Source organism: Bos grunniens, chromosome 19, assembly GCF_055505025.1.
Source record: "Bos grunniens cultivar Pamir isolate PY7600 chromosome 19, Bosgru_T2T1.0, whole genome shotgun sequence".
NCBI classification, from domain to species: domain Eukaryota; kingdom Metazoa; phylum Chordata; class Mammalia; order Artiodactyla; family Bovidae; genus Bos; species Bos grunniens.
In genome coordinates, this window is record NC_141183.1 from 28,234,494 (window position 1) to 28,262,488 (window position 27,995).

A 27,995-nucleotide genomic window follows, 5' to 3' on the forward strand; every position below is an offset into this window, starting at 1 on the left:
CGATCAATGCAAAGAAATAGAGGAAAACAACAGAATGGGAAAGACTAGAGATCTCTTCAAGAAAATTAGAGATACCAAGGGAACATTCCATGCAAAGATGGGCTCGATAAAGGACAGAAATGCTATGGACCTAACAGAAGCAGAAAATATAAGAGGTGGCAAGAATACACAGAAGAACTATACAAAAAAGAGCTTCACGACCCAGATAATCATGATGGTATGACCACTCACCTAGAGCCAGACATCCTGGAATGTGAAGTCAAGTGGGCCTTAGAAAGCATCACTACGAACAAAGCTAGTGGAGGTGATGGAATTCCAGTGGAGCTCTTTCAAATCCTGAAAGATGATGCTGTGAAAGTGCTGCACTCAATATGCCAGCAAATTTGGAAAACTCAGCAGTGGCCACAGGACTGGAAAAGGTCAGTTTTCATTCCAGTCTCAAAGAAAGGTAATGCCAAAGAATGCTCAAACTACCGCACAGTTGCACTCATCTCACACGCTAGTAAAGTAATGCTCAAAATTCTCCAAGCCAGGCTTCAGCAATATGTGAACCATGAACTTCCTGATGTTCAAGCTGGGTTTAGAAAAGGCAGAGGAACCAGAGATCAAATTGCCAACATCCGCTGGATCATTGAAAAAGCAAGAGAGTCCCCAAAAAACATCTATTTCTGCTTTGTTGACTATGCCAAAGCTTTTGACTATGTGGATCACAATAAACTGTGGAAAATTCTGAAAGAGATGGGAATACCAGACCACCTGACCTGCCTCTTGAGAAACCTATATGCAGGTCAGGAAGCCACAGAACTGGACATGGAACAACAGACTGGTTCCAAATAGGAAAAGGAGTACATCAAGGCTGTATATTGTCACCCTGCTTATTTAACTTATATGCAGAGTACACCATGAGAAACGCTGGGCTGGAAGAAGCACAAGCTGGAATCAAGATTGCATTGCTGGGAGAAATATCAATAACCTCAGATATGCAGATGACACCACCCTTATGGCAGAAAGTGAAGAAGTACTAAAGAGCCTCTTGATGAAAGTGAAAGAGGAGAGTGAAAAAGTTGGCTTAAAGCTCAACATTCAGAAAACTAAGATCATGGCATCTGGTTCCATCACTTCATGGCAGATAGATGGGGAAACAGTGGAAACAGTCTCAGACTTTATTTTTTTGGGCTCCAAAATCACTGCAGATGGTGATTGCAGCCATGAAATTAAAAGACACTTACTCCTTGGAAGGAAAGTTATGACCAACCTAGACAGCATATTGAAAAGCAGAGATATTACTTTGCCAACAAAGGTCCGTCTAGTGAAGGCTATCGTTTTTCCAGTGGTCATGTATGGATGTGAGAGTTGGACTGTGAAGAAAGCTGAGCGCTGAAGAATTGATGCTTTTGAACTGTGGTGTTGGAGAAGGCTCTTGAGAGTCCATTGGACTGCAAGGAGATCCAACCAGTCCATTCTGAAGGAGATCAGTCCTGGGTGTTCATTGGAAGGACTGATGCTGAGAGATCAGTCCTGGGTGTTCATTGGAAGGACTGATGCTGAAGCTGAAACTCCAATACTTTGGGCACCTCATGCAAAGAGTTGACTCATTGGAAAAGACCCTGATGCTGGGAGGGATTGAAGGGGACGACAGAAGATGAGATGGCTGGATGGCATCACCGACTCGATGGACATGAGTTTGAGTGAACTCTGGGAGTTGGTGATGGACAAGGAGGCCTGGCGTGCTGCGATTCATGGGGTCGCAAAGAGTTGGACACGACTGAGCAACTGAACTGAACTGATGTGCCCGATGCTGGAGACGGTAAAAGCAAGGCAGACACGTTTCTGTCCTAGAGCATATGGTCTCATGGGGAAGACTGACACACTATGGCTGTAAAGAACATCGCAAGAAGAAAACGACTGGTGGACATTCTGACTCATGATGCCCTGAGCCTAAGCAGATGAGGGAGGGGTGTGGAGTCAGAGAGGTCGTGCAGGAGTTGCCCTCTGCCTGGACAGCTCAATGGCAGTGACTCAGCTCTGAGGTCAAACTCTCTGAACACTTGCAGCTTCCAGGGGGTCTGCTCAGCCACCCAAGTATAGAAAATGTTGCCTGATTTCAACCATAAGCTCCGTGGTGACCATGTTCCTGTGATGAGAAGCTGTGAGAAAGGCAACCCACATTTCTCGTGCAGCATCAGGAGCCAAGGAAGACCCTGTCTCCCAAACACTGGGGCTGTGTTCCAATGGTGGATGCTGTTCTGATGGCCGACCTGTGTCATCTTGTCCTGGCTGCAGGATATAAGATAAATACAAAACACTCAGCTGTGTTTCTACATACCAACAATGAATAATCTGAACAGGATATTAGGCGAGCAAGACCATTTATAATAGCAGCTAAGAGAATTAAATCCTTAGGAATAAATCTAAAGAGGTGAAAGATTTGTACATGGAAGGCGGTAAGACACATGATAAAAATGAAAATTTAAACACATGGAAAGACATCCCATGTTCATGGATTGGAAGACTTAACACTGTTAAGGTGACAATACTATCCAAAGTGATCTGGACTCCACACAATTCCTATCAAAATCTCAATGCCATTTTTGTCAGGGAAAAAAAAAACAATCCTAAAATCCATATAGAAGTGCAGTGGCTATTCAGGAATAGCAGAACAATTTTGGAGACAAGAGCAAAGTTGGAAGATTCACACTTCCAGTCTTTGAAACTTACTACTGAACTATGCGGATTAAAACAGCATGGTACTGACATAAGGACAGGCATATAGATCAGTGGGACAGAATAAAGTGTCCAGAAATAAACCCTCAGATTTAGATTTTTGCCAAGGTTGCCAAGGCCATTCAAGAGGGAAAGGAACTCTGGGCAAACTAGATATCCACATGCAAAAGAATGAAGCTGGAATCTTATCACCATGTACAAACATGGCCTCAAGGGCTTCTCTGGTGGTCCAAGGGTTAGGAACCCGCCTGTCAATGCAGGAGACAGGAGACTCAGTTTTGATCCCTAAGTCAGGAAGATCCCATGAAGGAAATAGCAACCCACTCCAGTATTCTTGCCTGGAAAATTCCATGGATAGAGGAACCTGGCAGGCTACAGTCCATGGCATCACAGAGTCAGACATGACTGAGCACATACACTCGGTATCTAGAATATACATAGAACTCCTCCACAACAAACAACCTGATTAAAAATCAGGAAAAGGACTTGAATTGACATTTCCCCAATTGAGATATATAAATAAGCACATGAAAAGATGCTCAGCACCACCTGTAGTTAGGGAAATGCAAGTCCAAACCACAGTGAGATTCCACTTAGATCTCCTAGGACAGTACAATTAAGAAACAGAAAACAACACGTGCTGGCCCGGATGTGAAGTCAGAGCCCTTGCGCAGTGCTGCTGGGACTGTAACTTGGTGCAGCTGCAGTGGAAAACAGTCTGCAGTTCCTCAAAAGGTCAAACTAAACCTCCACAAACCCTGCCATTCCACTCTTGGGGTGTCCAAAACAGCTGAAAGCAGGGACTGGAGCAGACACATGTCCACCTGTGTCCACGTCAGCATCATTCACAATAGCCCACAGGTGGAGATGCCTTGCAGTACGTCAAGAAAATGGGACAGACCAAGTGAGGAACATCTGTACACACAATGGAATACCAGTCCATCAGAAAGAGGAAAGAAGTTCGGACACATCTGTAACGTAGATGAACCCTGAAGACATTACGCTTAGAGAAAGGGCTACTCGTAGAAAGACAAATAGTTTAATTTTATGAGGCATCTAGAACAGGCAAATTCACAGAAAGACATTTCCAGGGACTGGAAAGCAGAGGAAAAAGTGGATTGTTTAAGTGGGAACACAATTTTTGTTGGGGACAGACAGGTGATCATTACAAACATGGTGAATGCACTTACTATCACTGAACTATAAGCTTGTAAGAGGTTAAAATGATAAATATGTGTATTTCCCCACAAATAAAACGTTAAAAGTCATTGCCAACCTCCCACCACCAAAAAGAGATGAATAGGGACCGGGGTTGACGGGGAGAACTCGCAGAGAGACCTCTCTAAGCACTGTGAAGACCCGCAGAGGACGGGCTGTGCCTCTTCCCCAGGCAAGTCCCCCAGGCTCACTCACCTCCAGAGCCCGGGAAGCAGCAAGTTCTTGGCTGAGCTCCTCCAGGGCCTCAGCATTCCGGCCACAGAGCACCAGCCTAGCACCAGCAGCATGAAAAACTCTGGCACATTCTAGGGGACAAGAAAGCAGCCTGTTGTCTGGGGAGACCCAGGCCTTCGGCCCCGTCAGCTCAGCTCCCAGCTCCCCAGCCTCAAACCGCAGGCCTTTTCTTCCCCAGGCATCGGTACTAGCCCCGCCATGGAGGGGTGTGGGGCTGGGAGTCAGGGCCCTCGCAGAGCGGTATTCAGGGCTGTGACACATCCATGGGCAGGAGGGAGGCTCAAGCCGGGGGACAGACTGTTGGGTACCAGGCTCAGGATTTTCCAACATAGTCTTCAGCTCTGACCCCCACTGTAAGCAGGATCCCCACTGTCACTGCAAAGAAGCTCTGTGAGGCAAGGGACGCGCCCAACAGTCAGCAGCGCCAGAACACCTCCCCCGCACCCCTGCACCGAGGCCTGTGGTTGCTGTCACCTCAGTACAACAGGCACATATCTGCCAGGGGCACTTCTGTGGACACATAGGACTCTGGTGAGGGGGGGTGGGGAGACCCCCCCACCAGACCTGAAGCCTGTAGGGCTGTTCCTCCTGAGATTGCCCAGGCCCAAGGGCTCGTAGACACACATGCCCTCTGCACACTACATTGCTCAGTTGTGTCCAACTCTCTGCGACCCCACGAACTGTAGCCTGCCAGGCTCCTCTGTCCATGAGATTCTCCAGGTAAGAATACCACAGTGGGTTGCCATTTCCTCTCCACACAGTGAGGACAAAGTGCGGAGGCTGGCAGCCTTGCAAGGAGGTTAAAGAACAGCAGGGGGACAATAAGGGGGACATCATTTTAAAATGATCGGGGGCAGGGGGGTGAGACCAGGCTCCTCTGAGTCACTAGAGCATCCAGGTGACAACTAAGACCGTGGCAGGGCAGAGTCCAAAACTGCCTGGGCACCTGTCTTCGTCAGCCTTCTTTGGAGGCAAAACAAAAAGCAGGCTTGTCAGGAGGATTCCAGGCAGCTCAGGAATTCAGAGAAGGAGCTGAACGGCCCAGACGGGGGTACAGGAGGCTGCACAGGGTCCCAGGCAGCAGGAGCCCAGCTGTCTGAATGCTGGCAGGTCCCTTCCCCACTTCATCCCCCAGCCTCTCCACAGAGGGGATGGGGCTGCAGACAACTCTGGGTTCCCACAGACACCACTCCCCAGCCACGCAAGGGGGCCTCTGACCTGTTCCCTCCAAGCTCTGGTGTCAGAATTCGAGGGAAGGGCCATGTTAGGGGGCAGAATCACCAGGACTGGGCCAGTCAGGGTCACCTGGGAACCCCAAGACCACAATGGGAAGGGCGGCGGGAGCAAGGAGTGATTCCCCAAACACGGCTGAGTGGTGACTGCCGTGAAGCTCAAAGCCCCTAGGTCAAGAGGACGGACGTGAGCGAGACTTCCTGTGATGGACTGAGTCTCCTTGAGAGGCCTCCTCACCTCCACTTCCCTCTTGTGAGGACTGAGCGCGTCACAGCAGCCTCAGGCAGACAGAAAGTGCCAGCCAGGGCTAAGTGTGTTTCTAAGCTGCCTTTTTAGACTGCTCAAGGGACATCCCTGGTGGTCCATTGATTAGGACTCCCCACTTCTACTGCAGGGGGCGACTGTTCAATCCCTGGGTGGGGAATTAAGATCCCCCATGCCATGCTGCAGGGCCAAAAAATAAATTTAAAAACTGGATGTTGGCAAAAATGGAAACGTGGGGTTTAAAGGGCCACAGCCTTTCCTCACTGGAGGCCTGGCCTCACTCAGGTGCCCACAAGCAGGTCTGTGCAGCCCCCACCGCCCCAGCTGACCATGCAGCCACCCTAGGTATCAGACTGAGTCCCGGGCCCAGCGGTCAAGTGGAGTCTTGGTGCTATGGGCTCAGAGGAGGGGCACGGATCCAGGGATGGAGGAGGCTCTGGGGTCCAGGCGACATCCTTCCCCAGCCAAAGTGAGGGCATAATGCCAGCGTCCCTCAGGAAAGGAGGGAGGAGGTTCCGGGTGACAATGCCCTCTTTCCAGACACAGCTCCTCGTGCAGTCTCACTTGCTCCCCTGATCCAGGTGGAGCTTTCTGGAAGGAGGTTCAGGCCGTGTGGTGTCATCTTCCCTGAACCCCATCCTGACCAAGGGCTCAAACCCAGACTGAGTCGAGCCCCTGCTCTGGCCCTGGGTGGGCTGCTTGGGTCACAGCCCAGCTGAGTCTCCTTGGGTGGGGTGGAGTAGGGGTTGGGGGTGCTCTCACAGAGACCCTCAGCGTTCCTGAGGCCAGTTTCCTACCATTCCCAAAGCCCTGCTGGCTTCCTCATCCCGTTTCATCCTGACCTGACCGCCATAGTGGACATTCTGTGAGCTGCCACCAAGACATAAGGTGGGGGACACGGGTCCACACAGCTCTGGAGACTGTCATCCACTTTGCAGCGAAACAAAGGGAGGAAATTAGAGCTTGTACAGGAGTGACGGGGATGCAAACAACAGACTGGGGAGAAAAGCTGATACAGTGAGGCAGAAGGGTGGAGGGAGCACACTTATCTCGGCTGCTGGCCAGTCCCCAGACCTCTAGCCCTGCTGGCTTATAGCCCCCCAGCTGCTCACAGCTGCAGAACCAGGATGTGTCCCTTCACCCAGCATCCTGTGATCCACAGGACAAGCCGGGAGACACAGCAGGAGGAACACAGAGGGCCGTCTGAATACCTGGCATGTCTGCCAGGCCTCCAGGTGGCCGACGGCATAGCCACAAGGGTGGGTGAGGTCTCCTCCCCACAACCCATGGGCAGTGGCCAAGGGGTGTCTACTGAGGCCAGAGGGGAAGAGACACACGGCTTCCTGGCCCTCTGATGGGACCCAGGAAACAGCAGGAAGAGCAGTCACACAAGGACACACAGGCCCCAGTGCTGCAGGAGGAAACGGGGTGAAGAGAGGACGGCCTCTCTCCTGCGCATGCACATGCTGGCCCCGCAGCCCACCTCTCCCGCACAGCCAACCCTCAGGCGCTCTTCAAGGACGTTAAAAAACGCTTCTCTCTGCTGTGAAGCAGAGGCCGCTAAGAATCTATATTTAGAGCTGAGTAAGGTCAGAGGCTTGGCTGTGGCTTGGGGCCGGGAGATCTGATGACAGACCTCAGGTTACCCCCGAGACCTCACCTGAACACCATGCTGGCGCACGCTCCCCGAAGCCTGCTGGCACCCTGGCCACCAGCAGTCCAGTCCTCATCTGCTCCCCCATGTTCCTGCAGCCCCCGCACAGCCCTGCTACTCTGGACCTGTCCTGCCCACCTCGCCGCCTCCCCAGGGAGAGGAGACGCGGGCTTCCATTTGGCTTCGGGTTTCTGCCTACAGATCCCAGGAGGAGTCACACCTTCTCTGAGCGTATGGAGGACTCGGGAGATGAGCCCGAGCCAGCACACACCTGGGTGCCGTGCCTGCCGGCTGCGGGGAACACATGGGGTACACACGGGCAGAAGTCCCTCCTCTCTGTAGGACCCGGGCTCCCTGAGGGGAGGACCCTGCCTCCCATCATCTGTCCCAGCACGTGGTGGGAGACACAAAGGTGCCGGGTGTACCCCACCGCAGGGCGCCTCTCGGCCTTGTTCCACGGAACTGAGCGCCAGCGTGGGGAATATGTAGGGTGGCATGGCACACGTGCAGATTCCGACACACCTATACTGGTACACTGTGCTGAGGGCAGTCTGGGACCCAGAAGCTCCATGTGGACCTAGAACCAGACTAGAACCAAGCTTAGCTGGAGACCGGCTGAGGAACAGCTGATGCCTCATTGATGCTGTCCTGATCTGCCCGGATACAGCTGGAGGCCCCGTGAAGAGCAGCGAGGAGAAGGTGACCCCAGAGCCTTAAACCAGGGATGTGGATGAATCCAGTAAAGACCCTCAGAGAAGCAAAAACATTATTCAATTCAACGGACATGAGTTTGAGCAAACTGGAAGACGGTGAAGGACAGGGAGGCCTGGTGTGCTACGGTCCATCTCTGGGGACCTCTTTGGGGTTGCAAAGAGTTGGACACAATGGAGCGACTGAACAACAACTGGGAAGCTGGGTGCCACCACATACAGACACCCGTCTCCACGCTGACCGGCACTGAGGCCGCCCCAGACACGTGTGTGGCCTTCTCCCTGGCTGCCACCTCCAGCCCTGATGCTCCCACGGCCTTTTCCTCCTGGACCAGGGACAGGGAGGCCCTTGCTGCCCAGTCACCAACTGACCTCATATGTCTGCACCCACGTCCCCAGCCCCTCCCCAACAGCCCTGCACCACGACCCACCTCGGCCCAGGCCTGACGTGGCGCCAGTGATGACCACCACGGCGTTCCGGACGTAGGCCCTCATGCGCAGCCACTGAAGCAGCTTGAAGAGGCTAAAGAGGCCCACGCAGCCCAGGAGCAGGGGCAGAATGGCTGTGGAGGTGATGAAGTCCATGACCCGCGCCCTCAGCAGACTCTTTCTGGAAGAACAAAGCACATGAATTAGTGACGAGCTGGGGGGATGCCAGGGACTTGGCCACCCTCTGCCCCTGAGTCTGACACAGACCCCAGGTCCCACGTCAGGGTCTCAGTTCTGAGCCCGGCAGGATGTCCCCAGGCCCCGCACCCTGTGTGGACCGTTCAGCGTGGTAGAACCAGTTTCCTCTCTGTAGGGACACAAGCTGGCATCACAGACTGAGCTGGGTGGCTGAGGACCCGCTCCTGGAGCGCGTCAGCACCCACCGCAGTCTCCCTCAGAAACCTGTTTCGGGGAAATTGATACCACCCAATATTATTTCCCATTCCTGGTATTTGTGAAATGAGAAAAGTTTTTCTGTAAAAAAGGAAAAAGGAAGCCATACAATCCTTACACTCCTCTCAGAAGAGACATCCCCTGGATGGTGTCCTCAGTGGCCATGGGCCTCAGGATGCCCCAAGGGACTCATAGCATGGTGAGCACCCTCTGAGATGCGGGCGCAGACTCAGGCCTGGAGCAGAGGCCCTGCACACTGTGGCCTGTGCCCGCCCAGTGTCACTGGTGAGCCACGTCCCCCCAAAAATCGGGAGGCCCTGGCAGTGGGCACACAGCTGTGCACGGTCCACACTTCAGAAATGTCCACTCCTTCCAGGACTCACCACCCCTACTCCCCACACCCCCATGCCCAGAGGGGAGACACGGGGCTAAAGGCATGTTGAGGGGAGCAGTACCTTGCGTGCGGCCCAGAGAACGTGGCCCCAGGCCCTCCAGGACCATGAGATTAGGGGCTCAGGGAAGAAGGGCTGCAAATCAGAAGGGACTTCAATCATTCATCAGACTGAATGACTTCAGTGTCCTTGCCCAATCCCAAGCCTTCAGTTCAGTTCAGGCACTCAGTCGTGTCCGATTCTTTGCAACCCCAAGGACTGCAACATACCAGGCTTCCCTGTCCATCACAAACTCCTGGAGCTTGCTCAAACTCATGTCCATCAAGTCAGTGATACCATCCAACTAGCTCATCCTCTGTTGTCCCCTTCTCCTCCTGCCTTCAATCTTTCCCAGCATCAGGGTCTTTTCCAATGAGTCAGTTCTTCACATCAGGTGACCAAAGTATTGGAGTTTCAGCTTCAGCATCAGTCCTTCCAATGAATATTCAGGACTGATTTCCTTTAGGATTGACTGGGTTGATCTCCTTGCAGTCCAAGGGACTCTCAAGAGTTTTCTCCAACGCCACAGTTGAAAACCATCAATTCTTCAGCACTCAGCCCCACATATATAAGGATGTGCTTCCCCCCTTCCCATGACACACCCACTCTGGTGCCTCCAAGGCTGGAACACATGGAGCCCTCACGGGCCACCTGTGTGCCTGTGCTGTGCTGACCCTGACGTCCAGGTTTGCGAGGGCCATCCCAATCTAAGCTACAGGCTCTGTTCCAATCGGAACTGTCAACAAAGCTATTTCAGTATTCAGATTAACTTTTCACCTGCCTTTCCCATACACCTAAATTCTTAATCAGCATAAAAAATTAACATCCATGGACAAACATCTGCAAAAATGACTCTTTCCTATCAACCTCCACTTAATCTACTTAATCTACTTCTGAAACACCCCAGCTACTGTCTGCTAAGTGGGCACATTCCCGTCTTACCTGACACTGTGCCAAGCCCACACATGGATGTCCTGGCAATCCAAATGGCTTCCAAAGCACCTAGCTCTTTACCTGGGTATGACTGGCACCAATGCCTGCCCTCAACTGAACGTTCAGGTGGGGCTGAGCCCCAGAAGCAAGGCGAGGACCTAAAGGCCCTTTGTTTGGCACCTGGGAAGTTCTCAGAGAGGCTCAGTGCAGGCAGGAGCACCTCTGGCACCCGTGGATCTGTGGGTGCTGCCTGGGGGCCTTCACAGGGCCCAGCCCCGAAGACTGTGGGTACACTTCAACCCAGCAGGACAGCTGTGTGGGAAGAGCTTTATCCCCATGGCAACCCAAGATCCTCATACCAGGTAGGTCCCAAGAAGGAGCACGCTGCTTGGCTCAAATGACCCAGGCCCAGCCACTGCCCAGGAAGCCCAGGAGGTGGGGACACTGCTTATGGAAGGACAACAGGCTCAGCTTTCCAGAGACCACAGCCCTGTGGAGTCTGCCCATGTCAGGCTTTACTGAAGGCTAAAAGTAAGGCACCAAGCACCAACACGCAGCCCTGTTGCCTCCCAAATTCAGAGTTTCCGAGACCATCTGGAGAACACGAACACATGGCAGTGGCAGCACAGGGGCTCAAAGACGAGCCCTTGCCCTGCTGGCACAACCGGCTTCGGCCTCTTACCAGCCTGAGTGGGGGCCACTCCGCTGGGGTCTTGGCACCTGAGTTTGTAAAGCGAGGTCTGTAAAACAGGTTTGTTGCGAAGGATGAATTAACACATAGAAGTATGAGTACGGTCCCTGGCCAAGGGTAAGAGCTCAGTGAACACGGCTGGCACCAGCAGCAGCATCGTCACCCATCACTAACTGAAAGCCCAGGAATCGGTTTCACAGCAATCAGATCTCCAAGGTTGTCTGAAGGGGTCTCTGGTTTATGAAATAAAGGAAACTCATCAAATACTGCTATAATTTAATGTTTATGACTCATAAACCTCCTGGTTTAATTAAAGTAACAAACAGGAAGAAAGAGACAGAATCCCATATCCCAGACTTCGCTAGTGGCACAGTGGATAGGAATCTGCCTGCCAATACAGGGACACAGGTTCAATCCCTGGTCCAGGAAGATTCCACATGCCATGGAGCAACTAAGTCCATGCACCACAACTGCTGAGCCTCTGCTCTAGAGCCCGGGAGCTGCACCTATGGAGCCCACGTGCCCTAACTACTGAAACCCAAGCTCCCTAGAGCCTGTGCTCCACAAGAGAGAAGCCACTGCAATGAGAAGCTCACATACCGCAACTAGACCACAGCCCCAGCTCATCGCAACTAGACAAAAGCCTGCACCACGATGAAGACCCAGCACAGCCAAAAATTTAGAAATAAACAAATAATACTAAATATTAACATACAGAAATTGGTTGCATCACTTTATATTAACAATGAAATACCAGAAATGAACAAGCAATCCCTTTAAAAATAGCATGAAACAAATAAAATACTCAAGAATAAACCTGACCAAGGAGGTAGAAGACATATGCTGAGAACCATAAAACATTAATAAAGGAAATAGAAGGTAATTCATAGAAATGGAAAGATATCCTATGTTCTTCAATTGGAAGAATATTGTTAAAATGGCCATGCTACCCAAACTAATATACAGACTTAATGGGAGAGATCTGACAGAATGTGGTCCAATGGAGAAGGGAATGGCAAACCACTTCAGTATTCTTGCCTTGAGAACCCCATGAACAGTATGAAAAGGTAAAATGATAGGATACTGAAAGAGGAACTCCCCAGGTCAGTAGGTGCCCAATATGCTACTGGAGATCAGTGGAGAAATAACTCCAGAAAGAATGAAGGGATGGAGCCAAAGCAAAAACAATACCCAGCTGTGGATGTGACTGGTGATAGAAGCAAGGTCTGATGCTGTAAAGAGCAATATTGCATAGGAACCTGGAATGTCAGGTCCATGAATCAAGGCAAATTGGAAGTGGTCAAACAAGGGATGGCAAGAGTGAATGTTGACATTCTAGGAATCAGCAAACTGAAATGGACTGGAATGGGTGAATTTAACTCAGATGACCATTATATCTACTACTGCGGGCAGGAGTCCCTCAGAAGAAATGGCGTAGCCATCATGGTCAACAAAAGAGTGCGAAATGCAGTACTTGGATGTAATCTCAAAAACGACAAAATGACCTCTGTTCGTTTCCAAGGCAAACCATTCAATATCAGAGTAATCCGCTGAAGAAGCTGAAGTTGAACGGTTCTACGAAGACCTACAAGACCTTTTAGAACTAACACCCAAAAAAGATGTTCTTTTCATTATAGGGGACTGAAATGCAAAAGTAGGAAGTCAAGAAACACCTGGAGTAACAGGCAAATTTGGCCTTGGAATACAGAATGAAGCAGGGCAAAGACTAATAGAGTTTTGCCAAGAAAATGCACTGATCATAACAAACACCCTCTTCCAACAACACAAGAGAAGACTCTACACATGGACATCACCAGATGGTCAACACTGAAATCAGATTGATTATATTCTTTGCAGCCAAAGATGGAGAAGCAACAGTCAGCAAAAACAAGACCAGGAGCTGACTGTGGCTCAGATCATGAACTCCTTATTGCCAAATTCAGACTTAAATTGAAGAAAGTAGGGAAAACCACTAGACCATTCAGGTATGACCTAAATCAAATCCCTTATGATTATACAGTGGAAGTGAGAAATAGATTTAAGGGCCTAGATCTGATAGATAGAGTGCCTGATGAACTATGGAATGAGGTTCGTGACATTGTACAGGAGACAGGGATCAAGACCATCCCCGTGGAAAAGAAATGCAAAAAAGCAAAATGGCTGTCTGGGGAGGCCTTACAAATAGCTGTGAAAAGAAGAGAAGCAAATAGCAAAGGAGAAAAGGAAAGATATAAGCATCTGAATGCAGAGTTCCAAAGAATAGCAAGAAGAGATAAGAAAGCCTTCCTCAGAGATCAATGCAAAGAAATAGAGGAAAACAACAGAATGGGAAAGACTAGAGATCTCTTCAAGAAAATTAGAGATACCAAGGGAACATTTCATGCAAAGATGGGCTCGATAAAGGACAGAAATGTTATGGACCTAACAGAAGCAAAAGATATTAAGAAGAGATGGCAAGAATACACAGAAGAACTGTACAAAAAAGATTTTCACGACCCAGATAATCACGATGGTGTGATCACTGACCTAGAGCCAGACATCCTGGAATGTGAAGTCAAGCGGGCCTTAGAAAGCATCACTACGAACAAAGCTAGTGGAGGTGATGGAATTCCAGTGGAGCTATTTCAAGTCCTGAAAGATGATGCTGTGAAAGTGCTGCACTCAATATGCCAGCACATTTGGAAAACTCAGCAGTGGCCACAGGACTGGAAAAGGTCAGTTTTCATTCCAATCCCAAAGAAAGGCAATGCCAAAGAATGCTCAAACTACTGCACAATTGCACTCATCTCACACGCTAGTAAAGTAATGCTCAAAATTCTCCAAGCCAGGCTTCAGCAATATGTGAACCATGAACTTCCTGATGTTCAAGCTGGTTTTAGAAAAGGCAGAGGAACCAGAGATCAAATTGCCAACATCCGCTGGATCATTGAAAAAGCAAGAGAGTTCCAGAAAAACATCTATTTCTGCTGTATTGACTATGCCAAAGCCTTTGACTGTGTGGATCACAATAAACTGTGGAAAATTCTGAAAGAGATGGGAATACCAGACCACCTGACCTGCCTCTTGAGAAACCTATATGCAGGTCAGGAAGCAACAGTTAGAACTGGACATGGAACAACAGACTGGTTCCAAATAGGAAAAGGAGTACATCAAGGCTGTATATTGTCACCCTGCTTATTTAACTTATATGCAGAGTACATCATGAGAAACTCTGGACTGGAAGAAGCACAAGCTGGAGTCAAGATTGCCGGGAGAAATATCAATAACCTCAGATATGAAGATGACACCACCCTTATGGCAGAAAGTGAAGAGGAACTAAAAAGCCTCTTGATGAAAGTGAAAGTGGAGAGTGAAAAAGTTGGCTTAAAGCTCAACATTCAGAAAACAAAGATCATGGCATCTGGTCCCATCACTTCATGGGAAATAGATGGGGAAACAGTGGAAACAGGGTCACACTTTATTTTGGGGGGCTCAAAAATCACTGCAGATGGTGACTGCAGTCATGAAATTAAAAGACGCTTACTCTTTGGAAGAAAAGTTATGACCAACCTAGACAGCATATTCAAAAGCAGAGACATTACTTTGACAACAAAGGTCCGTCTAGTCAAGGCTATGGTTTTCCTGTGGTCATGTATGGATGTGAGAGTTGGACTGTGAATAAAGCTAAGCACTGAAGAATTGATGCTTTTGAACTGTGGTGTTGGAGAAGACTCTTGAGAGTCCCTTGGACTGCAAGGAGATCCAGCCAGTCCATTCTGAAGGAGATCAGCCCTGGGATTTCTTTGCAAGGAATGATGCTAAAGCTGAAACTCCAGTACTTTGGCCACCTGATGCGAAGAGTTGACTCATTGGAAAAGACTGTGATGCTGGGAGGGATTGGGGGCAGGAGGAGAAGGGGACGACAGAGGATGAGATGGCTGGATGGCATCACTGACTCCATGGACGTGAGTCTGAGTGAACTCCGGGAGTTGGTGATGGACAGGGAGGCCTGGCGTGCTGCGATTCATGTGGTCGCAAAGAGTTGGACAGGACTGAGCAACTAAAATGAACTGAATGTGACTCCTATCAATTTACCTATGACATTTTTCACAGAACTATAACAAATAATCCTAAATCTTATATGGAACCATTAAAGACCCAGAATTGCCAAAGCAATCCTGAAAAAAAAGAACACAGCAGGACGCATAAGATAATACTTCCAGCCTTCAGATAATACTACAAAGCTACAGTCATCGAAACAGCATGGTATTGGCACAGAAATAGACACATGGATCACAGGAAAAGAACACAGAGCCCAGAAATAAATTCAAAGACCTACAGACCCTTTTTGAGTAAGCAGCCTGAGGTGACCCCTAAAAATGGTGCACTATTCACTCCACCCAGAAAACCCCACAAAATCATCCATATCAAGAGGTTCAAATCTTCATGTTCACTTTAAGAACATTCGTGAAAACTGCCCAGGCCATAAAGGGTATGCATATCCGAAAAGCCACCAAGTATCTGAAGGATGTCACTTTTAAGAAGCAATGTGTGCCATTCCGTCGCTACAACGGTGGAGCTGCTGGGTGTGCACAGGCCAAACAGCGGGGCTGGACGCAGGGTCGGTGGCCCAAAAAGAGTGCTGAATTGTTACTGCACATGCGCAGAAATGCAGAGAGTCACGCTGAACTTAAGGGCTTAGATGTAGATTCTCTGGTCATTGAGCACATCCAGGTGAACAAAGCCCCCAAGATGCGGCGCAGGACTTACAGAGCTCACGGTCGGATCAACCCCTACGTGAGCTCTCCCTGCCACATTGAGATGATCCTTCCTGAAAAAGAACAGATTGTTCCTAACCCAGAAGAGGAGGTTGCACAGAAGAAAAAGCTATCCCAGAAGAAACTGAAGAAACAAAAACATATGGCTCGGGAATTAATGCCGCAAAAAATCAATGCAAATAAAAGTTAAAAAAAAAAACAACAGACCTATGGACAATTAATCTTCAACACAGGAGGCAAGATCATACAATATGGGGGAAAAAAGTATGTTCAGCAAGTGGTGCTGGAAAACCTGAACAGCCACATGTAAATCAATGAAGTTAGAACACATCCCTCACACCATACACAAAAATAAACTCAAAATGACTTACAGATGTGTCTGACTCTTTGTAACCCCATGGACTGTCCATGGAATTCTCCAGGCCAGAATACTGGAGTGGGTAGCTTTTCCTTTCTCCAGGGGATCTTCCCAGCCCAGGGACTGTACCAGGTCTCCTGCATTGCAGGTGGATTCTTTACCAGCTGAGCTACAGGGAAGCCCAAGAATACGGATTGGGTAGCCTATCCCTTCTCCAGCGGATCTTCCTTACCCAGGAATAGAACTGGAGTCTCCTGCATTGCAGGTGGGTTCTTTACCAATTGAGCTTACAGGGAAGCCCAAATATAAGACAGGACACCATAAAACACCTTGAAGAAAACACAGGCAAAACATTCTCTGACATAAATGGTACCAATGTTTTCTTAGGTTAGTGTCCCAAAGAAATAAAAATAAAAGCAAAAATAAACAAATGGGACCTAATCAAACTTACAAGCTTTTGCACAGCAAAGGAAACCACAAACAAAATGAAAAGACTAAAAAAAAAAAGTGAAAAGACTGGGAGAAAATATTTGCAAATGATGTGACCAACAAGGCTTAATTTCCAAAATATATAAACAGCTCACAGAAGTAAATAATAAAACAAACAAACAACCCAATCGAAAAATGGGGAGAAGACCTAAATAGACATTTCTCCAAAGAAGACGTTCAAGGGTAACAGGCCCATGGAAAGACGGTCATCACCATTAATCATGAGAGAAATGCCAATGAAAACCACCGTGAGGGGCCAACTCTCTCCAGTCAGACGACTAACAGTAAATGTTGGAGAGGGTCTGGCCAATAGGGAGCCCTCTTATACTGTTGGTGGGAATGTAAGTTAGTACAGCCTGTATGGAAAATGGTATGGAGGTTCCTCAAAAAACTAAAACTAGATTTGCCATGTGATCCAGCAATCCCAGTCCTGGGCATACACCCAGACAAAACTATAATTTGGAAAGATACGTGCATCGTTAGGTTCAGAGCAGCACTGTTTAGAAGACCTGGAAATAGCCTCGATGTCCATCAACAGATGAATGGATACAGAAGATGTGGTGTATATACATACACACACAAACACACATGCAATGGAATACTATTCAGCCACATAAAGAACGAAATAATGCCATTTGCAACAGCATGGATGGGCTTAGAGATTATCATACTGAGTGAAGTAAGAAAGAGAAAGACAAACGCCATATGATATCACTCATGTAGAATCTAAAACACGACACAAGCGAACACATCCATAAAACAGAAACGACTCAGACATAAAGAACAGACTCTTGGTTGCCGACAGGGAGAGAGGGTGGAGGAGGGGAGGGTTGGGAGTTTGGAAAGAGCAGATGCAAACTACTATATATAGAATGAATGAGCAACAAGGTCCTACTTGTATGGCACAGGAAACTATGTTCAATATCCTATGATAAACTATGATGGAAAAGCATATGAAGAAATATATATACAACTGAGTCACTCTGTTGTACAGCAGAAGTTAACACAACACCAAATCAAAGTTTAAAAACAAAAAAAGAAAATGTGGCTGCCACAACAGTCACGGAGGCTGACAGAGCAAGGACAGAGCAGACGGGGACTGTAGTGTCCCGTCCACCCCCTTCTCACGGCCAGGGAGGAGCAGGATGAAGATAAACCCACCCAGCAAAGCACACCACTGACACAAACGCAGCTCCATGCACCTGCTCAAGCCCAAGGCAGCACCTCGGACATAAAAAGAAGAGGAGCCACACACCGTCTCGGACACATCTGGTGTTCCTGGAGCACCTGACACATCGCCCGCCAGCCCAGGTCTTCCGGCCCCGGGGACCTCTCTGCCCGAGGCAAATACGGCACCAGGATAAGGGGGTCCATTCTCGGCCCGCTTTCTGTAAGGAGAGTGCACCTGCATTCAGTCTGGCAAGGTCTCAAAATCAGAACGTAAAGTAAACTAGAAACCAGCACCCACTCCGCCCAGCAGCTCAGGACGATGGTGGGAAAAGGGACACCCCAGAGCAAGCCACTTATTTTAGAGTCAGGTTCAATTTCAGCATCACTTCCCTGAACAGGTGAGGCTGCAAACACTGACAATCACACCTCTTTCTGGGAGTTTCTCAAATTCTTAAAGATCTCCCAACTTTAATTCTGCTCTGCCGTGCACACGGCCACACGAATGGGCCCCTGGGTCTCCCAGACTCTCAGAGGCAGCTGTGCCGACTCCTTTCTGTCTCACTCCCACTGGTGCGGGCAGCCAAGAGAGTGAGACACAGAAGTAACTCAGCCCCACAGCCTTGGTGCGGTGTCTGGGCCTTTTCTGAGCAAAAGGGCAGAAAAGAACTGAGTCTCAGCTGGCCATATGTCCTGATCAGGAAAGAAATCTCCTATATAAACCAAAGGGTGTGTATTGGCGGGGAGGGGGGCAGTTTAACGTGGCACATGTGTTTATATGTTTTGCATTTTATATCCAAATGCTTAACTGCTAGTTGTAGATATAAATGGAATACAAGACTGGAGGTTAAAAAAAAAAGGTAGGAGTGGGGAAAAAAATCTTGCTCACGATTCCCAGCGTTTGGAGATGAGCTTATAGCACGAGGTGCAGTCAGACAGGATGGGAAGCACGTGGAGAGATGGAGGCGGGGAGGCACCAGCCAGGTGTCCCCTGGACTGGAAGCCATGGAAGCACGACCACACACTGGGAGCCACGCCCACGCTCTCCAGGACAAGGCAGGAGCCCAGGATCGGCCGGTGTTTTCAGGCCCAAGTCAAGCGTATGAAGGTGGAAGAGCCCCTACGGGTGGCAGGAAGGTCGTGGGTGTGCACTGCTCTCCTGCTCTCTATGAGGCTCTTCAGACAGGCCTTCAGAACCTCAGTCTGGAGCTCCGAGGAATCAACTTGAAGTAGGCTTGTCACCGCTTATGCCATCTGTTCCATTTTCTATCCTTCAGTCAAAATCCTACACTGCATTTCACAGATGGAATCTGCTCCTAAGATCCCTTTCTTCTCTCAAACAATCACAAAACTAAAATAAACTGAAACTTCAATAAAAACAGGTTGTTAGAATCCACTCAAAAACCACACACAGAAATTAAACCGTTAACAGCCACATCTGAAAATCAAAGGCAGGGATCTGAGAACCCTCCAAAGTCAAAGATAATGATGAGTTCAGGTCTGTCAGGGTCAGTCATGAAATAATGTGCCATGTTAAGTACAAGAAAATGGGGCGAAAGGGTAGAGAGGGGTTCCAACCGGGCGGCAGGACACGGAGGCCACACGGCAAGGAGGGGCCTGGCAGCGACAGGAGTCAGGCTCCTGTTCCCACAGCCCACATTTAGTTCCACACAGCTGTTCTGCTAAAGGTGACCTAAGCTACAGGTCATGCTTGTGACCCATATCTGAAAATACATATCTAATTTCAGAAAGTAAGAACAGAGTGAAGCCACTCTTTTGTGGTCCTAAGCGTACGAGAAGCAGCAGCGAAGGCCATCTTCGACAGGAAAGACAAGACAGAACCTACCTCAGGCGGCAGACGCTTCACCAATGGCAGGCCCCGACACCGAATCTTCTCTGGTCTTTTGACCCGAAGCTGAGTGACTCAGACCGGAGGCCAGAGGAAACCTTCAGGTCAGCAGGCCCTCCCCGGAATGCTGGAACGAGCCACGGACGGGTGGCCTGTGGGGTGTATTTTAAGATGACAGCCTTAGGGCCCCCAGTTTAAAGGAGTGCAGGCCAGCATTAGTGAAGACAGAACCAAGAGGAAGGCCTGAGTGTATTTCAGACCAGCTCCGGGGCGTTCCGTCCTGGAAAAGCAACCATGCTGAAGCGGGCGCTGCTCTGCAGTAAGACGCTGAGCACCAACTGCCCACAGCCTGGCAGGGAAGGTGGCAAGAGGGATGCCAGACACAGCTCCAGACCCTGCAGAGGGGAACGGCCGACACAAGCACAGGATGCTGGAGGCTAACTGTTCATTACGGGCCAAAGTCTGCCTTCGGTTTTTAAAAACCACACTGAACGATAACTGCCCAGACACCATGTCACTAAAAACAATTTTGGTTTCCAATGTGCTTTATAAAATGAATTTAGTATTACTAGAAGATGCCCACGTGACCTTGCCCTCTTCCTAGAACACACACCAGACCTGTACCATCACCCCAAAAGAAACCACAGGAGGCAGTCATTGCAGTGGTAAAGCAGAAAAAGTACCAAGCTGGCGCTGGGGAGGGGAGTTCAAGTTCACCTGTTGTGTCCCTGACACGCGAGCAGATTTACTCTCTGCAACTAACTTGTGCTAACTTACAAAATGGGGCTGACTATTCCAATGAGAAACAACGTGGGCAGCACTCTGTAAACGCTAATGTCCTGCTGACTCATAAAGTGACTGAAAAAAAGCACTTCCAGGGAGGATTTCGGACAGGAACTTCACACAGGCAGCCATCTTGAAGGGCGTTCAGCAAAAAGACTAAGCTCTCTATTTTCCATCCACATGTCACATGCAGAGCCTCTCAGCTCAGCTCCAGGATGGCTCTGGCCCACCCATTCATCAATGGCGTATCGGCTGCCATTTGCACCAGGAGCTGGGCGGACCAGGGCTATAGGGCGATGGACCCGTGAGACACAGGTTCTGACCTCATGGAGCTCACAGCCCAGACAGACAGACTGACGATAAAAAAAGAAACAAAAGTTAAATGACTAGACTTGTGATAAGGTAGCCTGTCTAGTGGACAAGCCTCACCTGAAGCTTTGATTCAAAGTCAAAACCACCCAAACAGGCATGCTGGCCACACAGCATACAGCCCACCCCAGGGCAGCTGCCAGCTGCAACTCCCGAGTTTTAGGAGAGAACACTTTCTAACTCATTCCATGAGACCAGCAAGAAAAAACACTGTAAGAAAACTACAGACCAATATCCCTTTTGAACAGTGACACAAAAATCCTCAACAAAAAAACCCTAACAAACTGAATTTAGCAGTATAGTAAAAGGATTATACATCCCAACCACGTGGGGTTTGTTCCTGGGATGCAAGATTGGCTCAACATATGAAGGTAAATACACCACATCAACTGAGGAAAGAAAAACATATGATTGTCTCAGTTGATGCAGAAAAAGCATCTGATTAAGAAATAAGCATCTGATAAAATTTAACACTGTTTCATGATGCAAGCACTCAACAAATAGGAATAGAAGGAAACTACTAACACAATTAAGAGTCATATACTAATAAACCTCCATCAAACATCAGACTCAATGATAAAAGAATGAAAGCTTCTCTTCTAAGATCAGGAACAAAGCAAGGATGCTGACTTTCACCACCTCTATTCAACACAGACTGAAAATTCTAGCCAGAGCAATTAGGCAGGAGAAAGAAAGAAAAGACATCTAAATTGGAAAGGATGAAGTAAAATTATTTATTTGCAGACGATATGATCTTGTTTGTGGAAAACCCTAAGGACTATAACACACACACACAAAAAATGTGTTTTAAAATGTGTTAGGCTTCCCTGGTGGTCCAGTGGCTAAGACTCCATGCTCCCAACGCAGGGAGCCCGGATTCGACTCCTGTTCAGGGAGCTAGATCCTACATCAGTTCACTCGCTCAGTTGTGTCTGACTCTGTGACCATACGGACTGTAGCACGCCAGGCTTCCCTGTCCCTCACCAACTCCCGGAGCTTACTCAAACTCATGTCCATCGAGTTGGTGATACCATCCAACCATCTCATCCTCTGTCGTCCCCTTCTCCTCCTGCCTTCAATCTTTCCCAGCATCAGGATCTTTTCCAATGAGTCAGTTCTTCACATCAGGTGGCCAAAGCATTGTCCACGTGTAGAGTCATCTCTTGTGTTGTTGGAAGAGGGTGTTTGCTATGATCAGTGCATCCTCTTGGCAAAACTCTGTTAGACTTGCCCTGCTTCGTATTGTACTCCAAGGCCAAATTTGCCTGTTACTCCAGGTATCTCTTAACTTGCTGCTCTGGTGTGAGTTCTAGGTCTTGTAGGTCATCATAGAACCATTCAACTTCAGCTTCTTCAGCATCAGTGGTTGGGGCATAGACTTGGATTACTGTGATATTGAATGGTTTGTCTTGGAAATTAACAGGGATCATTCTGTCATTTTTTTTTCCTTCATTTTGTTTTTATTATAGCATGTTTGCTTAATTTACAGCAAGCAGAAAATAAGCTGGGTCTTGTTTTGATCCAAACATTGATGTTTTAAAGGTTGTACACAATATTTGTTAAAAAGAACATATAAAAATACCTTTTTAGAAGCTTCTATAAGAAAGAAAATACAAAGTTTAACCCCACAACTTTCCTCTTTTCTAGAACTGCGAACTACTGCTACAGTTTTAAATAGACTTTTTGTTTAAACTATACATCCAGGAAAATCTAAAAAAATTAAAGAAACGTGCATATAAATGATTGCATAGCAGAACATGAACATTAACTGCAAACAGTAAAGAAATGAGTTAGAAATACTATCAAATATACAAAGGTTCTAGAATCAATCCTTGAAACACATTCCACAAACAGTATTTAAAAACCACCTTTTGTTCTTTACAGGCAAGGCCTAGATCTCTAAAACCGAAACTGAAAAAAGTAATCCTCTAAAAGGGATAGTTTCCCCACAACATTTCTTACTTATGCCTGTAAGCAAGCAATCTAAAATTTTAAAGATGCTAGCTTTTACTCTGAAATGAAACTGGACATATCAAGTCACTTTTTATTGCCCCCACATGATATCACAGAGAGATGTTAGAAATTTTTATAAAGAGTAGGGTATTATTCTCTTGTTTTTATCAGGTACTATACTGATAATCAATCATAAACTCAAAGAGATGTGACTTTCTTGAAATTAATTTTTTCCAAAGTTATTTTAAATCTCATGGCACCAGAGAATCACTTAGAATGGGAGTGTTGTTTTTTAACTTGCCTCACGTTAAACTGAGGTGTGAAGAACAAGCTTCCTTCATAAAGAGATGGGCACATTTTGATACAAATGCACACACCAAGTGCTTTAAGCATCAAAATTCAGTCCTCTTACACTATGCACACTCACAAACAAATCCTCCTTTGAAACACTTTACTTGCTTTTAACAGCAGTAAGAAAACTATGCAATATTATGGTCAACAACGCTCCTTAAAGTAACTACATAAGAGCTTTCTTTTCCCCTTAAAATTATTTCTGCCACCATCAACCTGCCCAAATTTTAAGGTGAGTTTTTCCGACGTTTGTATGGTTCCAAATCTTCATAGAAACCAGGAAAGTGAAGGCTCCTTGTTTCAAACAATCTGCCTGGAAATGCTACTTAACCCACTTGTCATGTTCCAAGACAGTGGGGGTTAACAGAAGAACTACTCCACACTGTGCCATAAACTATCATCACGGGCCTAGACATCTGGACAAGACAAAAAGGTCCACCCTGAACCTAAATGTGTCTGGTCGTCAGTGTTTACTGTGGCTACAACTTCACTTTTTTTCATTCTATCTTATTAGCAAGCTACATTTCTAGGTTAACAGTTCTACCAAATATGGATATGAAAGTTTATTTTTAATAAGACAATGTTGCAAATTATGGTCAACCAACATCTTTTCACCAATACTTCAAGCATAAAAAATGAGAATCTTTACAAAAATATACAGAGACACCACGAATTGGTAGCTGCCCATAACATTAAACAAACTGGACTCTTAAGAGTGGCTTCTCAACAGCGTATCATTTTAATTATAACCATTGCCTGGTACAAGGAAAACTGACAAGTGTTTTTTAAGCATCATTGCAACATTGTATTCCTGATAATTTAAGTAAACCAAACTATGAGTAAATGAATGATACATGCCTAAAAATATCATGGTTTATACTATCAGTGGCCACGGGACTTAGGACTAGTCCAAGACCTTGACCTAGATTTTGACCTAGACCTAGACTGTGATCTTGACTGAGATTTGGATCTAGGTGGTTCTTTTTTCCTTGATTCCTTTTCATATCTTGAGCCAGACTTATAATGTGTTTTGGAATCTGTTTTAGAGGTGCCTCTAGTTTTGGTGTGAGATGCAGACCTAGAACGTGATTTAGCCTTCATTTCTTTCTTGGGCTGGGACTTGGACCGTGATCTTGAATTGGATTTAGATCTTGAAAAAGATCGATTTCGGTGTTTGAATCTATCATTGTCGGAATGGCTTCTGCTACGCCGTGGTCTTCCAGTCGGTCTACTGTTTCTAGGACTATAAGATCTTCTATAGTTGTAATCGAAGGACCGACTCCTGGATCTTCTTCTGTCATAACTTCGGCTTCTAGAACGTCTGTATCTGTCATAATCATCATAGTGTGAAGAACTATACACATTCCTCCCTTCCTTGGCTTTCATCTGATTTGGAGTCTTTCGATCCCCCTGTGCAAACTGTATTTCAATTTGGCGTCCACAAATCCACTTTCTGTCCAAATTATGTAAAGCATCTTCAGCATCACGAACATCCTCAAATTGAACATATGCAAATCCTCTTGGACGGCGAGTGTAGAAATCAAGTGGAACATACACATCAACTATAGGACCATAACGACCAAATTCCCGACGTAAATCTTCAGACCTGGTATCGTCGGCCACGTTCCTCACGAAGAGAGACGTGTTGGGGGGGCGCAGGTACCGGGACATGACGCCGGCGTTGAGTCTCCGCAGGGACACTAACGGGCTCAGCAAACCGTCCGCAGCTTCGGCGCCGGATCCTCCACAGACACACACACAGCCAGAGGGCTCCGCTACAGCCCATTCTGTCATTTTTGAGACTGCACCCAAGTACTGCATTTCAGACTCTCTTGTTGACTATGAGGGCTACTCCATTTCTTCTAAGGGATTCTTGCCCACAGTAGTAGATATAATGGTCATCTGAATTTAATTCACCCATTCCAGTCCATTCTAGTTCACTGATTCCTAAAATGTTGATGTTTACTCTTGCCATCTCCCGTGTGACTTCCAATTTACCTTGATTCATGGACCTAACATTCCAGGTTCCTATGCAATATTGTTCTTTACAGCATCAGACTTTACTTTCACCACCAGATACATCCACGACTGGGTGTTGTTTCCACTTTGGCTCAGCCTCTTCATTTCTTCTGGAGCTATTTCTCCACTCTTTTCCAGTAGCATACTGGGCACCTACCAACCTGGGGAGGTCATCTTTCAGTGTCATCTTTTTGCCTTTTCATACTGTTCATGGGGTTCTCAAGGCAAGAATGCTGAAGTGGTTTGCCACTCCCTTCTCCAGTGGACTACGTTTTGTCAGAACTCTCCACCATGACCCGTCTGTCTTGGGTGGCCCTACAGGGCATGGCTCATAGTTTCATTGAGTTAGACAAGGCTGTGGTCCATGTGATGAGTCTGGTTAGTTTTCTGTGATTATGGTTTTCATTCTATCTGCCCTCTGATGGATAAGGATAAGAGGCTTGTGGAAGCTTCCTGATGGGAGGGACTAGCTGTGGGGGAATCTGGGTCTTGTTGTAATGAGTGGGGCCATGCTCAATAAATCTTTAATCCAATTTTCTGTTGATGCAAGGGGCTGTGTTCCTTTCCTGTTGTTTGGTCTGAGGCCAAGCATGGTAGGGGTCAAAAGGACTTACGCCAGCACTGTTGTAGTCAGTGCCCCTGACCCCATGGCAGGCCACTGCTGACCCACGCCTCTGCCGGAGACTCCTGGATGCTCACAGGCAAGTCTGGCTCAGTCTCTTGTGGGTCACTGCTCCTTTCTCCTGGGTCCTGGTGTGCACAAGGTTTTGTTTATGCCCTCCAAGAGTGTTTCCCCAGTCCTGTGAAAGTTCTGTCATCAAATCCCACTGCCTCCAAAGTCAAATTCCCTGGGGGTACGCAGTCCCTTTGCCCAATCCATAGGTTGGGGAATCTGTTGTGTGTCCTAGAACTTTCACAACAGTGCAAGAACTTCTTTCATATAATTGTTCTCCAGTTTGTGGGTCATCTGCTCAGTGGCTCTATGGTGCAGCTAATGGCCACCTCCTCCAAAAGGATTTATGTCACACGCAGTGCCTCCCAGGTCTGCTGCAGCCAGAGGCCCTGTCCCCGCGACAGGCCACTGCTGACCCATGCCTCCGTAGGAGACACTCAGAGGCAGGTCTGGCTCAGTCTCTGTGGGGTCTCTGGGTCCTGGTGCACACAAGGTTTTTTGTTTGAGACCTCCAAACGTCTCTGGTGAGTATGGGGTTTGATTCTAAACGTGATTTCACTCCTTCTACCGTCTTCTTGGGGCTTCTCCTTTGCCCATGGATGAGAAATATCTTTTTTTGGTGGAATCCAACATTTTCCTGTCAATGGGTGTTCAGCAGTGAGTTGTAATTTTGAGTTTTCGCAGGAGAAGAGGAGTGCACGTCCTTCTACTGCGTCATCTTCCTACATGTTGCAACTAAAAAGTCCCACTTGCTGAAGGAGGAAACAGACAGAACAGGCTCTATCTTGAAAGCAGGACTCCATCTTGGGCCAGACTGTGGACTTTGAGCTATATGCCCGATATCTATGGAAACGACATACCAACTGGAAAACCAGACCCCCCTCCCCGATGGAAGAGCCCCAGGGCTTGTACCTAGACTCTCCATCGCCTAAAAGAATACCCTAATTATCTGTGTAACCAAATAGAATCATAGATTCTATTATGCTTATTAGGGTATGACCACAGGCCTATTGATAATTGTCCACTGTTAACTACCTAGGCTTAAGGCATACGAATCACAGGTTTAAGGCATACGAATAACAAATAAGGGGTTAACTTTGATTGTATCTTTCTTTTCCTTTGTTCAGACTAGTTTCAGAGAATTTGGGGAGGTGGGTTTGAGCACGTACACTTAGGGTATATAAGGTTTTCACAAAAACTGGTTGGGGTCCTTGGCTAAGAGAAGACTCTGCCTTGGGCCCGCTGGTGTAATAAACTGCATTCCACTATCTGCATTGTCCTTCTGAGTGAGTTTGTTTCCCAGAACCCGTGGCTACAACATTGCCACAACTAAGACCTGGTGCAGCCAAATAAATCCATAAAAATTTGAAGTAAAATAAAATGTGTTAGAATAAATCAATTCAGCAGCAGGACACAAAGTCAACACACACACACAAAATCAGTTGTATTTGTACACATGAAAAATGAACAGTCTGAAAAAATTTACGAAAACAATTTCACTTACTATAACAACTAAAAGAATGAAATACTTAAGAACACGTTGGGAGGTGAAGACTTATACAATGAAAACTATAATATATTGCTGAAAGAAATTAAACAAAACATAAGTAAATGGAAACATACCCCATGTGCATGAAGTAGAGCACTTATTACTATTAAAATGCCAATCCTAATCAAAACAATCTGCAGATTCAATTCAGTCCCTATCAAAATCCCTATTGTGTCTTTTGCAGAAAAAGAAGAACTCATCCCAGAATTCACACGGAGTCTCAAAGGAACCGAACAGTCAAAAGAATCTTGGAAAAGAGCAGAAAAGCTGAAAGAACCACTTTCTAATATCAAAACTTACTACAGAGCTAGAGCAATCAAAGCAGTGTGTTGCCACAAAGACAGACACAGACCAATGGAACAGAGAGCCCAGAAATAAACCTTTGCATATATGGGCAAATCATTTTTGATAGGGCTGTCAAGACAATTCAATGGGGAAAGGACAGTCCTTTAAGCAAATGACGCTGAGAAAACTGGATATCCAAGGACTTCCCTGGTGGTCCAGTGGTTAAGACCTCATGCTTCTACTGCAGGCGGCACAAGCTCAATCTCATGCCCTCTTCATGCTGTGTAGCACAGCCAAAAACAAAAAATTAAATTTAAAAAAAACCCTGTATATCCACATACAAAAGTTCAAATTTGGACCCTTGTACAAAAATAAACTCAAGATGGATCAGAGACCTCAATGTAAGACCTAAAGCATAT

At 47.2% G+C, this 27,995-nt stretch overlaps 1 protein-coding gene, 1 long non-coding RNA gene and 1 pseudogene across 23 annotated transcripts in view; 1 reads left to right on the plus strand and 2 right to left on the minus strand.

Moving 5' to 3' along the window:
• DHRS7B (dehydrogenase/reductase 7B) overlaps positions 1 to 27,995 on the minus strand; it is a 47,163-nt gene that overhangs the window by 5,102 nt on the left and 14,066 nt on the right. For 11 of the 21 annotated variants that reach the window (XM_086358311.1, XM_086358315.1, XM_086358299.1 and 8 more), the window contains 2 exons: positions 8,469 to 8,647; positions 4,138 to 4,247 (listed from right to left, as the gene is read on the minus strand). In XM_086358311.1, coding sequence (XP_086214437.1) covers positions 4,138 to 4,247; positions 8,469 to 8,647 — 289 coding nt within the window. Of the gene's footprint in view, positions 1 to 4,137; positions 4,248 to 8,468; positions 8,648 to 9,374; positions 9,447 to 17,833; positions 17,967 to 19,591; positions 19,747 to 27,995 lie in introns of those variants that run through there. The other 10 variants (XM_086358314.1, XM_086358319.1, XM_086358303.1 and 7 more) reach the window with 5 other exon arrangements.
• On the plus strand, positions 19,486 to 27,976 carry LOC147351893 (uncharacterized). Its single transcript, XR_015147743.1, has 2 exons — positions 19,486 to 19,698; positions 27,476 to 27,976. It is a non-coding gene; the product is annotated as an uncharacterized LOC147351893 (long non-coding RNA).
• On the minus strand, positions 22,184 to 24,851 carry LOC147351894 (serine/arginine-rich splicing factor 10 pseudogene; annotated as a pseudogene). Its single transcript, XR_015147737.1, has one exon. The product of XR_015147737.1 is annotated as a serine/arginine-rich splicing factor 10 pseudogene (transcript).